This window comes from Colobus angolensis, unplaced genomic scaffold (assembly GCF_000951035.1).
Source record: "Colobus angolensis palliatus isolate OR3802 unplaced genomic scaffold, Cang.pa_1.0 Scaffold152, whole genome shotgun sequence".
In the NCBI taxonomy this organism is placed as follows: domain Eukaryota; kingdom Metazoa; phylum Chordata; class Mammalia; order Primates; family Cercopithecidae; genus Colobus; species Colobus angolensis.
In genome coordinates this window covers 6,274,805-6,288,592 of record NW_012114622.1, presented here as the reverse complement: position 1 = coordinate 6,288,592, position 13,788 = coordinate 6,274,805, and the positions used below count along the sequence as shown (strand labels likewise).

The following is a 13,788-nucleotide window of genomic DNA, read 5'->3' as shown; positions in this document are numbered from 1 at the left end:
ATTGCACTCCAGCCTGGCAACAGAGCAAGACTCTATCTCAAAAAAAAAAAAAAAAAAGCTAAGTCAGGCTTTGTCACATTTGTCCTCAGAACTCTGTAGTGGCTTTCCATCTTGTTAGTTATAAAAACCAAATCTGTATCACACATAACGAGGCCTACAATGATTTGGGTCCCCTTGCCTTCCCTTGCCCCTCTCTGAACTCTGCTGTTCTTCACCTTGCTTACTCCCTTTCAGCCACATGGACTTCCTTGCTATTCTTTGAATACACTGGACCTTATTCCACGTTAGGGAACTGAAATATTCTTCCTTACTTCTATCCAGGTCTTTACTCAGAATTTGCTATCTCAGAAAGGAGTTTCCTGACCATCCTGTGTAATCGTCTTTCCTGATTTATTGTTTTTCTTTAACACCTATCAATATCTAATATACCATATGTTTTAGCTTATATTGCTTTTTTTCTTGCCCAGAATTTAAGCTGGACAGGATTTTTTCTTTTGGTCCAGTGTTGTACCCTCAGTGTCTATATCAATGCTTTACTTACAATAAGCATTCAACGTTTATGGAAGAAATGAATCATATACAACCCATCCATTAATATAAAATAAAATAAAATATAATAAAAATCAGGTCATTCGTGGCAGTAGGCTAAAAAATTTATTTCATAGGAAATGTGTAGTAATTATTGTACTTTTGCTTAAAATTTAAAAAATATAAGTAGGATTTAAGAAGATGAGCACTCATACATGGCTGGTTGGCGTTTAACTTGGTCAATCCTCTAGAAGACTATGTAACAATTTTTTTTTTTTTGACAGGGTCTCATTCTGTCACTCAGGCTGGAGTGCAGTGATGTGGTCTCAATTCACTGCAACCTCCATCCCCCCGGGCTCAAGCAATCATCCTGGCCTCAGCCTCCCGAGTAACTGGGATTACAGGCACACACCATCATACCCAGCTTAGTTTTGTTTGTTTTCAGACTTTCACCATGTTACCCAGGTTGGTTTTGAACTCCTGAGCTCAAGCAATCCACCTGCCTCAGCCTCCTAAAGTGCTGGAATTACAGACATGAGCCCCTGCGCTGGCTTATGTAACGGTTTTTAAAAGCCTATAAAAATTAACAAGTCTTAGAAATTCTGCTTTTTTGAACTTATCCTAATAAAAAGAATAACTATAAAAGTCTAGATATAAGCATGTTTATTTCAGAATATTTCATAATAGTGAAAAACTCAATTCAGTAAACCTGTAAACATGAGTGATTAGGTAAGCTATGGTAAAGTTAAAAAATGGAATACTGTGTAGCCATTAAAAAGTTATATTGTACATTAATTTGTCACAGAAATGTGTTTATTATATATTAAGTAAAGTAGGTTACAAAATAGATATTTATTATCACTTTCCACTGGCTCTCTTTTAAAGTGTAAATATATGTTTTTTAAAAACTGGTAGAGTGGGGCATGGTGGCTTATACCTGTAATCTCAGCACTTTAGGAGGGCAAGGCTGGAGGATCTCTTGAGCCCAGGAGTTCAAGACCAGCTTGGGCAACATAGTGGGACCCTGTCTCTACAAAAAATTTTAAAAATTAGCCAGGTGTGGTGGCATGTTCCTATAGTCTGCAGCTACTTATGAGGCTGAGGTAGCAGGAGGATTGCTTGAGCCCAGGAGGTTGAGGCTGCAGTGAGCTGTGATCATCCCAGTGCACTCCAGCCTAGGTAACAGAGTGTGACCCTATCTTAAAAACAAACAAACGAATCAAACAAACAAAAACTGGTAGTAGCAAAGTGTTAATGACTGTTATCTGTGGATCATGAGATGATTTGTTTAAAACAGTTGTTATGCTTGTTTTTTTAAAACTTTTCCTCAGGGAAGAGCTAATATGAAGTAACAAACTCCCCTAGACTGCTCTCTGTATCTCTCTTGCTTTATTTTTGTCTTAGTGGTTATCACTCTCTAACATGAATACATTTTACTTATATTTGTCGGTCCTATCACCACCCCCCACTAGAAAGTAAGTTTCTTAAAGGTAGGGACTTTGTTTTGTTCACTGCTATATTCCAGGAGTCTAGGAAAGTATCTACCATATAGTAGGTGCCATAAATGTGTTGAATAAATCAATAATGGTACATAGAAGATAAATGCCACATTTTATAGCATGTAATTTTGATACCAGAGGAATTTGTTGTAGATAATTAAAGTATTTTAATGAGATTTTTCCCCCTTATTTTTCAAGGTTTCTAAATACTCTTTACAGAAGAAAGTGAGTGAAATGGTAAGGAAATTACAAAATATATTTTTCCCCCATCTGGATTAGTACTTAGGGGGATTAGTATTTTTATGAATAAAATGTGACATATATAGTGAAAAAATTAATTGTTGAAACTGGATATTACTGTCCCCAGTAATATTAAAGGGGATATTTGCAATTTCACGTGTTGCATACATGAATTATTTCACAAATTTATTTCTAGATTACATGGTACTTATACAGGTTGAGCATCCCAAATCTGAAAACTCAAAATTTGAAATGCTTCAAAATTGGAAACTTTTTGAGCATCAACATGATGCTCAAAGAAAATGCTCATTGGAGTATTTTGGACTTCAGATTTTTGCATTTGAGATACTCAACCCGTAGGTATAATGCAAATATTCCAAAATCCAAAAATATCCCAAATATGAGATACTTCTGGTCCCAGCATTTCTGATTAGAGATATTCAACCTGTATATTTAAAATAAATTTTACACAGTTCCCAAATTATTGTTAGGGTCTTATAGTAAAAACAAACAACAAAACTCTAAAACCTCTTATTTTAATGGTATCTCTTCTAGATATTTATGTAAACATGTAATTATTAATTTTAGCCTGAAAAGAACAAAATATATGAAGCAGTATTTGGGATGTAATATTTATCCCTTATCAGTCTACACTGGGATATGGTATTGATCCTACATTGTTCAACAAGTATTTATTTGCTGTGCATTCCTCTTTTATAGTCTTTTAAAAAATTAATGCTTTTGCTTTCACAGCATAATACTTTAGGGAATATTTACTTTGATACTTTTCCTTTCTAGCCCTATTTTATTCAGAAGGATTTTCTTTTCTGTGTTTTTGGTTGACCAAAATTTTCCTATATCCACTTAAATTGTCAAAGGGCTTTTTGAGTGGGGTTATGCTATTCAGTCTTCATTTTTTGGAGCAGACTTTAAAGCAAGTAAAATTAATTTTTTAGTAAGGCTTATATATTATATATATGAGAAGTAAGAAATGAACTATCACCCCTTCTGACATTACATACAAAAACATAAAGTATTTTGCTTCTTGAAATTGTTTGGTGTGTTAGAAAATAAAAGAGCCATAGAGAGATTGTTAAGCTTGATTGAATAAAAGATGTGAAAATTCTGTTGCCGTTCAACTGGAAAGAATAAAAATAATGTTGTCAGACTATTTTAAACCATGATTTTAATTAAGAAGCTGAAAAACTAGATTCTGGTTTAGCTTTAAGTACCATGACATTTGTACTGAAAGTCATCTTCAACGCTACAGTGGTTTTACACAAAATATAGTGAAATTGAATAATGTGCCCTTTGACCTGGGAGATAAGGCTACAAGTTAAAGATCAAAGGCAACATAAAATGTGTTTTATTTTATTCCACTTTCAAATTTCATCAAACAGATACTTACGATCTTTAAAAAAAACATAAAAACATTTATATACTTATTCTAGTTTTTGGTCACTTCTAAGCTTTTTGTTATTGTGAATTATAACATTTATACCTACTAAAATGATATTTCAGTTATAGTCATAATTTTTTTCTGACAGTTTAAAGCATTGCATCAATTTTAATTTAAAAATTTTATATATTGATATATATATTTAATATTTTATATTCATTCTGGCAGAACATTTATATTTTGGATTTAAAAGTTAGAAGTACTCCTTTTTCTAAGCATTCTTACATATATTCATTTTACGTTATTCCTGTTACATTATTATTATATAATTCAGATGACTTGTTCCTTATTCTAAGTGCTGTATAGTATTCAGTAATTCAGTTAATCTTATTTTATTCCAAGCAGTACATTATTCTTTTATGTTACTTATTTCCATGGGCAAGACAGGAAGCAAGATAGCTACTAGTGTGAAGGCAGGACTTTGGGGAGTAATAAAGTTAGGGTCCTAAAAGAAATAGCTTGAGAAGTAGTATTAAGAAAATTTCAAGTTTATGAGCTCCTGTAGATGACTACTTAACTGCTAGTAAGTTTCTGTCTTCTGTGATTCAGTAAGCTGATTATCTTTTAGAGGTGGTGATATGTTCTGAGATAAATTAACATAATCACAAATCAAACAATTTTTCCATCCCTAAAAGTACCTCCCCTTTAAAAAAAAGTCTCAATCGTTACCAATAAAAAGGATGCAATAAAAACATGTGAGAGAGAAATCTTAGGACATTACATTTACCATCATTGTGATCTGGTCATTGATACAAATTTTTCGTGCTGTGTTTAGTGATTACTATGTAGATGATCATGTTGGGTAATAATTGAATTTATAGGTGTCTGTGTTGTAAACCTGAATAGCTAATACGGCTTAATGAAGGAAGTAAACTTATCAAACCATTGTCATATTGTATTTCTCTTCTGTATATCATTTTCCTCTAAATAAAAGATTTACAAGAAAGATTTTTTTCTTTAGGAAATTAAAGCAATTTCAATATTTAAGGTTTTGATAGATTAAGAATAATCACATACTTTCTTTCAGAGTAGAATATTTTTAAACTGAAGACTTATCTGGAAGTAACTTCATGATCATAAATATTATGTATATATGTACACACATACATTAGCAGCATGACTTTAGGTTTTTAAAGTAATCTATGCCTTATATTTGCAACTGAAAAGGTAAGGATATCTTAACAAAGATGCCATAGGTTTTTGAAAATTGAGTTTTATAACTCCATTGATTTAGTCTGGGTTCATATTGAAGAAATTAGAAGATTAGTTACAAAATGGGAAATGAATATGTTAAATTTATTTTTTGATTGTTATCTTTTCCTCTAAAATTTACTCTTAACAAACTGATTGTTTTAAGGGAAACTAATTTTATCTCCAGAAGTTTTCAAATCAGTCTCCTTAAGTAAACAGAAAAAGGGGGAAATGTGAAGCTGTGCATTTTGTCAGTAAATATATTTCTAAAAAGTTGTGTGTAAATATTTTTACATTATTCCCATTTTAAATGCTTCAAGGCTTTAAAGTAAGCTTTTAGACTACACACACATACAATTATGGATATGCTATTTTTCCTCTAATGTTGACTTTCATAGGTTAGATTTGTTTAAAACGAGGTGTACATGTGTTTAGAAAGCAATGAATGCTGACATTTTTTGTAGGCTGTCTTTGCATTTGATAGTAAAACTGTGTAAAAGAAAAAATAATTTGAATCGATTCATGCAGGTAAAAAGAACCAAACAATATGTACTTAACTATTTCTTAATCATCTCAATAAAATAGTCTTATAATACATTAAAGTTTTAATAATAGTAAAAATCAATTTATTTGTATTCTTTAAAATATTCTTACATCTCTAAAGTGTTATTACCAATTACTTTTTGTTATTGCTTTTCAGAGAATTTAAACTATTTGTTGATAGTCATGAAATTAGTGGCAAACTGGACAATGGACCTCTTTATCTCATTTTCAAAACTAAATCAGTGTAGTAAACTAGGTTCATATAGGCATATATGGGCTAATAAGCTGTAGGTACCCATATGATTTAGAAGTCTTAATGGTATGTATCATGGCCATTGAATATGCTACTGTGTTTGAAAATCAGAATTATGTCATGCAAACAAATGCAATGAAACTGCAATTTTTGTCTCAAACAAAGGATGTTGGAATAGAGTATATCAGAAATTAATATATACAAAGCTCAATGCATGAAATCTCTTTGATCTTTGCTACATTTTTAGTGAACAGAATTGTTAACCTTTGTAGGCATTGACTGCCTATTTTATTCATCACTTTTTAGCTGAAAGGTTAAGAAAGCTTTTGTGGGATGATGTATTATGTAGTAGATAGTATTCTAAAGAAGGCTACATAAATATTGATTAGAATAAAAAATTAAAACTTCCTTGAATTGGCCAGGCATGGTGGCTCACGCCTGTAATCCTAGCACTTTGGGAAGCCAAGGCGGGTGGATTGCCTGAGTTCAGGAGTTCGAGACCAGCCTGGGCAACACGGTGAAACCCCGTCTCTGCTAAAATACAAAAAATTAGCTGAGCATGGCGGCATGCGCCTGTAGTCCCAGCTACTCAGGAGGCTGAGGCAGGAGAATTGCCTGAACCTGGAGGCAGAGGTTGCAGTGAGCCGAGATCATGCCACAGCACTCCACCCTGGGCGATAGAGAGAGACTCCATTTCAAAAATAAATAAATAAATACGTAATAAATACTTCCTTGAATTGAAAAAATGCCATTAACCCGGTTTTCAGTGAAATTGTGTTAGGTTTCTAGACATCTGCTGAGAGCTAATATAATTCTCTCAATCAAAAATTAAGGGGTATTTTAGAAGAAAGGAATATGGTTCATTATTGCTTACCATTACTGATAATAGTAACTACCCAGGTAGGCATAAGCTCTCCAGGACTAAGTACATTTATCAACTTGTTTGCATTTATAACTGCTGCACAATTAAATCAAATAAGTAGTGAAAAGCCTGATGACATACATGAGAAACTTTCAACTGATATATCATAATTATTACCAATAATATTACCATTTTTAAAATCATTTAAAAAATAGCTTTGAAAAAGTTAAGACTGTCATCAGACTTGCCAAGATAATATAGTTAGGTACAACTAAAATGGTAATGTGTGTTCTTCATGTATAAATATATATATGTGTGTGTGTGTGACGTAGCCTTGCTCTGTCGCCCGGGTTAGAGTGCAATGGCTTGATCTCAACTCACTGCAACCTGTGCCTCCTGGATTCAAGCGATTCTCCTGCCTCAGCCTCCCCAGTAGCTGGGATTACAGGTGTGTGGCACCATGCTTGGTTAATTTTTGTATTTTTAGTAGAGATGGGTTTCACCATGTTGGCCAGGCTGGTCTCGAACTCCTGACCTTGTGATCCACCCGCCTTGGCCTCCCAAAGTGCTGGGATTACAGGCATGAGCCACAGTGCCTGGCCCTTCATGAATATTTTTAAAAGGCCATGCTTATTCTAAATAAAAGTTAATTAAAACTATTGATATTTTTATCAGTTAAGGAATAATAACAAATCATTTTATTGTGATATTTATATGATGGGCTCTGCTTTTTTTTGCTCTGTTGCCCAGGCTGGAGTGCAGTGGCATAATCTCGGCTCACTGCAAGCTCCACCTCCCAGGTTCACACCATTCTCCTGCCTCAGCCTCCCGAGTAGCTGGGACTACAGGCGCCCGCCACCACAATTTTTTATATTTTTAGTAGAGATGGGGTTTCACTGTGTTAGCCAGGATGGTCTCGATCTCCTGACTTCGTGATCTGCCCGCCTTGGCCTCCCAAAGTGCTGGGATTACAGGCGTCAGCCACCACGCCCGGCCATGATGGACTCTGTTTTTTAGTGCTTTATGTATATTAATTCATTTTATCCTCACAGCAACCCTATGAGTGAAATACTATTATAAACTTCATCCTAAAAATAGGGTAGATAATTTACCCAAGGTCACCCTAAATTGCAGAAACAAGATTTAAACATAGGCGGACTAGCTTTTGACCACTATGCTGTACTACCTGTCCTTTGGTTTTTCTTTTCTTTTCTTTTCTTTTCTTTTCTTTTCTTTTCTTTTCTTTTCTTTTCTTTTCTTTTTGAGATGGAGTCTCGCTCTGTCACCCAGGCTGGAGTGCAGTGGCGCGATCTCAGCTCACTGCAATCTCTGCCTCCTGGGTTCAAGTGATTCTCCTGTCTCAGCCTCCTGAGTAGCTGGGATTACAGGTGCGCGCCACCATGGCTGGCACATTTTTGTATTTTTAGTGGAGACGGGATTTCACCATGTTGGTCAGGATGGTCACGAACTCCTGACCTTGTGATCCACGCACCTTATCCTCCCAAAGTGCTGGGATTACAGGTGTGAGCCACTGTGTCCGGCCTATACTTTGGTTTTAAGCAGTAAGAAATGCCTCTGGTTAACTTAGGGGAGGCATTCACAATCAACCAGAGAATAAAGAATTGTTTGAGAATGAACAGGAACTCAGAGCAATTCCAGAGTTTATGAGGCAGGATGTAGGAACCCACAACAGAGGTCTCATATCAGTTTGGATAGGATCACTACTGAACTTCTTTAGTTTTATATAGTCTTTTTGCTCAACATTCAAATTCCAAGAAGGTAGCTATCAATTGGTTTAATTTGAGAACATGCCCTTCTCTTAATTAGGGAAGAATAGGACCCTGAATTTTAGTCCTGTTGTAATGTGTAGTCCACGTTGTAATGAAGTTTAGTCCACGTTGTAATGAAGAAAAAATATTTCAATACAGTAAATTGTGGTGCTGTTAGATAAGGGAAATGGATGCTGGTTGGGCAAAATCAAATTTTTACTATTAGAACCCCCTCTATAAGACAACAAACGGTTCATTCAGAAAATAATTATTGAGTGCTAATTGATGGGCCTATACTGTTCTTTGTTTAGAACTGCTCATCATAGAAAGTGAAGCAGATGGGGAAAAAAATGAATGAAAGATGTGAAACCAATTAATGATTCTGCTAATGTCAAATGAAGATAAAAAACTTTTAACAAGTGTTTTTGATTTTTATTAACATAATATTTAGTTTTTAAGAGTTAGAAGTCATATTCCTAAGTATGGTAAGAGTAGTTCCTTTAGCTGAAAGCAGTGGAGGCCCATATAATATTATATAAGTAGGGTCTAATTTTTACCAATTATGTCTCCAGTTTAAGTAGACTATCTACTATCCTATGTTGCCTCCCTGTCACTGAGAGATATTATCCTTGTCATTTCTTTTTCTTTTTTAGAGATGAGGTCTTGCTTTGTCACCTGGGCTGGAGTTCAGTGGCCGAACATAGCTCACTGCAGCCTTAAACTCCTAGCCTCAAGGAATCCTCCCACCTCAATCTCCCAAGTAGCTAGGACTACAGGCATGTGCCACCACGCCCAGCTAACTTTTATTTTTGTAGAGATGGGGTCTTGCTGTGTTGCCTAGGCTGGTCTCAAACTCCTGGCCTCAAGCATTCTTCCTGCCTCGTCATTTCATTTCTTAATGCAGTGAGAAGGTACTATATTAATTAAAATCTATGTCAGAAAAATTACTTGAATTTTAGTAATGCACATTGAAATTATTCTAGCAAATTGAAAGGACAAAGAATCAAAACAGTGATCTAGATAGATCCTGATTATTCAAATGATTTAGAGAAAGAAAAAATATCTCCTAAAGTACTAAAAATATTGCTTTAATTTTCTCCTCACTTTTCTTAGTGTTAGGCTGATTAGCGTTTTTTATAAAAAGATTTTGAAAAAGAAATTGCAAACAAGGGAAACATAACATGAAGTGATTATTTTGCTATAGGAAAAATATGTTTGCTTTAGTTTTACACAGATTTAGAAATGTCTCCTAACAAATATTTCCTCCTTGCAGTTTACTCAGAGAGTACTTTTAAATGACATTTATTTATGTTATATTACTAACAGCAGTTGTTTACCACAATATATTTTTATATATTTGTTGTGTAGGGGAGCGTGTGTGTGTTATATGTATAACATTTAAAATTACTCCTCAAAATAGGAACAGAAGGTCCAGTTACATCTTCTGGCTAAAGAAGACTATCATAAGCAACTGAGTGAAATTGAGAAGTACTATGCCACAATAACAGGTCAATTTGGATTGGTAAAAGAGAATCATGAAAAGTTAGAACAAAATGGTATGTGCTATCTTATTTAAATATACATATTCAGTAGAGAATGTTTGAATGGACTTATTTACTAGGAGTACTTTGAATTTCTATGATAATACTGATAATAGTAAATGGCAGTTAATGACTGTTACCTAAATTTAATAACATATGTATTGCATTGTTACTGTTTTCCCTGTTTATCTTAATGGTACTTTCTTTGAAATACACATTGGATATAATGCTTTCTTAAGTATCTTTAATGTTGCAGTACGGGAAGCAATACAATCAAACAAAAGACTTTCAGCTTTAAATAAAAAACAAGAAGATGAAATATGCAGTTTAAAGAAGGTATGACTGTTATAGTTTCACACTACTAAGTAAAAATTGTAATGTAAAATAGTCTTATGGGCTATTACTAGAGGACAGTTGGGTAGAATTTTTTGGTAGAAGGATAAATAAAATGTTTTCAATACAGATGCATAAGTTTTGTGTTATGATTCCAGTAAAGGTAATTAGTGCATTTGTTGTAATCCATTCAAAATATTATTTCTTTGACTTGTGACCAGTAGCGTGCATTTTTATGGTGACATGAATACCTTATAAGGATTCATTGTATGTCATCCTTATTAGCACCATTCATTCAATATTTATTGAGTGACTTTTATATACTGGTTGCTATGTGGCACTAAGGATACAGCTATGAAGAAAATAAAACATGTTTCTACTTTTATGAAAGTTAGAGTCTGGTGGTGGAGTCAGATATAAAACAAATAATTACACAGACTAAATAATATAAAACTATTATAAATGAGCTGAAGAAAAAGTAAAAGGTGTGAGGACATCACAGGTGACTTTATTAGATTGGGGTAAGAGGGTAGAGGAGGGAAGGGAGTAATGTTTTGGGCAAGGGGAATAGCATGTGCAAAAGTCTTGAGACAGGAAAGAGTTTAGTATATTTGAGGAACTAAAAAACGTCTGATATGGCTGGAGCATCATGAATGAAGCTGTGAATTGAGCATTTGTTTGTTGCTTACTGAGCTTCAGTATCCCTTTGCCTTCTTCCTAACCTTATCTAGATTTTTGTTTTGATGTCTCCAGCTTTAGAGCTGAGCCCCAAATTGGCAGGAGAGCACAAATATATTTCTTTCCTCTGACCATAGGCATTGGTTCAGGAATGGATAAATGACTTTAGCTAGCTTCTGGTTATAAACTAGGAAGAACGTAACCTCTACCGTGGCTGGCAGTCAGCCTACAACCATGAGAAAAGCCAACAAATAGGAACCTGACAATGTGGATGCCAGATTGGTATGATATAAAGAAACCCGTTCTTTGATGACATTATTAACTGAATCAACCAACCCTGCATCTTGTCCTACCTCTAGACATTTGAATTATGTGAACCAATAAGTCCCCATTGTTACGTAAACCAGGTTGGTTAGGGCCAATTCAGTTTTCCATGATTTGCAACTAAAAATATTCCAACTGACACAAAGGAAGAGTTGGTACGATAGGAGTAGGTAAGGCTTTGTTCTTTCTATAGAGAATGACATCTGTTTTCCTTTTCCCACTCCCTTCCAATCCCTCTCTCAATACCACTTTGAATCATTTTAGGACCACCTCCCTACCTCTGAGAGAATTAAGTACCTATGCTTACTGGCACTCCATAAATATTTTGAAACAATATTTACTGAGTATCATTTAAAATGCACTTAATTTGTAGTTATTATATTGGTATGCAAAAAAATCTTCTGTTTGCCCCTGCAGATCTGTACTTACCTTTTGAAGACTTACGTATATGGGTTGCATCAATGGGCTTCCATATCTTCTGACTTCCTGTTGAGCTGGGCCAGTGGAGAGCCTAGGCAGGAGATGGGAGGAAGGAGAGAGTGAATCAGGGTGTTTATTCCCCCATTCCTTCCCTCTGAGATAACTTCAGGCTGGCCATGTCCCTCAATAGATCACTATTTCTCTCAAATTGGCCTAATCTACATGATCCTGTCTCTTTTTGGGGTTCCAGTAACCTCTCTTCTTGACCTTCTGGGTCTAGATGTGGTGACAGCTATAGTGCTGCTAGTCAGTGGAACTTGTGCCATCCCTTGTGGTTCCTTTATATCCTCCTGCACCTTTGCAAATAAACCCATCTTCAGGTTATCCTAGTTTATGTGTGCCATCTGTTTCTGCTGGGATTCTGACATACACTAGTTTAGGGTAAAACATTAGTGAGGCCAAAGTTAGGAATTCAGTTTTGTATTGGCTAATTGATTCAGTACAGAAAAAGTTGTTTCACAGTCAAAGATTGCACTCTAAACCTCATCTATATTTTTAGTTGTATATTTTGGACTCAAGAGATAAATGAATATGAATGGCATCATTCAGATATACCGTTAATTCTGAGGAAAATAATAACTTCTACTAATTTGGGTCAATGCCGTTGTCTTGACTCTAAAGGATCCTATTTTTAAAAGGAAAAAAATACCAAAAATTCAAGCATTTTACTTTTATATATACATAGACTTTCACTATTTTAATATAATTTAATATATTTTAATTAATAAACAATTTTTAGAGAGTTTTAGGTTCACAGCAAAACTGAGTGGGAAGTACAGAGTTCCGTATACTCCCTGTCCTCACACATGCACAGCCTCTCTCGCTATCACATCCTCACTAGCATTTGGTGTTGTCAGTGTTGGGTTGGATGTTGGTCATTCTGACTGGTGTGTAGTGGTATCTTGTTTTGATTTGCAATTCCCTAATGACATATGATATTGAACGTATTTTCATATACCTACTTGTCATCTGTGTATATTTTTTGTTAAAGTGTCTGCTCAGGCCTTGGGCCCATTTTTTAATTGGGTTTTTTGTTTTCTTATTGTTGAGTTTTAAGAGTTCTTTGTGGCTGGGCGCGGTGGCTCAAGCCTGTAATCCCAGCACTTTGGGAGGCCCAGACGGGCGGATCACGAGGTCAGGAGATGGAGACCATCCTGGCTAACACAGTGAAACCCCGTCTCTACTAAAAAAATACAAAAAACTAGCCGGGTGAGGTGGCGGGCACCTGTAGTCCCAGCTACTTGGGAGGCCGAGGCAGGAGAATGGCATAAACCCGGGAGGCGGAGCTTGCAGTGAGCTGAGATCCGGCCACTGCACTACAGCCTGGGCAACAGAGTGAGACTCCGTCTCAACAGAAAAAAAAAAAAAAAAAGAGTTCTTTGTATATTTTGGGTAGCAGTACCTTCTAAATGCTAAGTCAGAGTTTGAAGACCATTAATATTAGAATACTATTGACTGTGATATGTATATCTTCACTGTTATAACTGCCAATACATTGGTTTTATATTCCTTGGACTTTATTCTTATACCTGAGGGATCAGAAAGTAAAAGCATAGGTGTATTTCAGTACAGAACATTAGAATGGGTGGTGATAATCATATTTCTGGCCCTTAAAAGTCTGTCTATTTAGCAAACTACTTAAGAGTACAATTAATATATATGTAGAAAACATTTCTTTTTAGATACATCCTCGAAAATTAGAGGTGGCTCTTTTTAATATAAAGAGAAAAAGCTATAATTTAAAAAATCTGTTTGGAATCCTAAGTAAGAATTATTAAAAGGACCATTCATTTCTATCAATATAGATTTCAAATACAAATATAAATAACTATTAAATCAGTAGTTGTGAATAAGCACATTTTCATTGATGTCTCTTTGGTTCATTTATGTTTTAATATTTTTAACAATGACTTTAGTAATTAAATAACATTAATAATTAATTTGGAATTAATTGATATGAATATTAATTCATATCAATTAATTTCAAATGAATAATAACATTCATATTAATAACATTCATATTAATAAGCCTTTATACAATTAGTTTATGCATTCTTATGAAAATATGCCTCATAAATTTTGTACTAA

At 34.6% G+C, this 13,788-nt stretch overlaps 1 protein-coding gene across 1 annotated transcript in view; it reads left to right on the top strand.

The window, feature by feature from the left end:
* CCDC73 (coiled-coil domain containing 73) overlaps positions 1 to 13,788 on the top strand; it is a 191,840-nt gene that overhangs the window by 109,721 nt on the left and 68,331 nt on the right. The window contains exons 7-9 of the mRNA XM_011936357.1: positions 2,226 to 2,264; positions 9,765 to 9,900; positions 10,142 to 10,221. Coding sequence (XP_011791747.1) covers positions 2,226 to 2,264; positions 9,765 to 9,900; positions 10,142 to 10,221 — 255 coding nt within the window. The remainder of the gene's footprint in view (positions 1 to 2,225; positions 2,265 to 9,764; positions 9,901 to 10,141; positions 10,222 to 13,788) is intronic.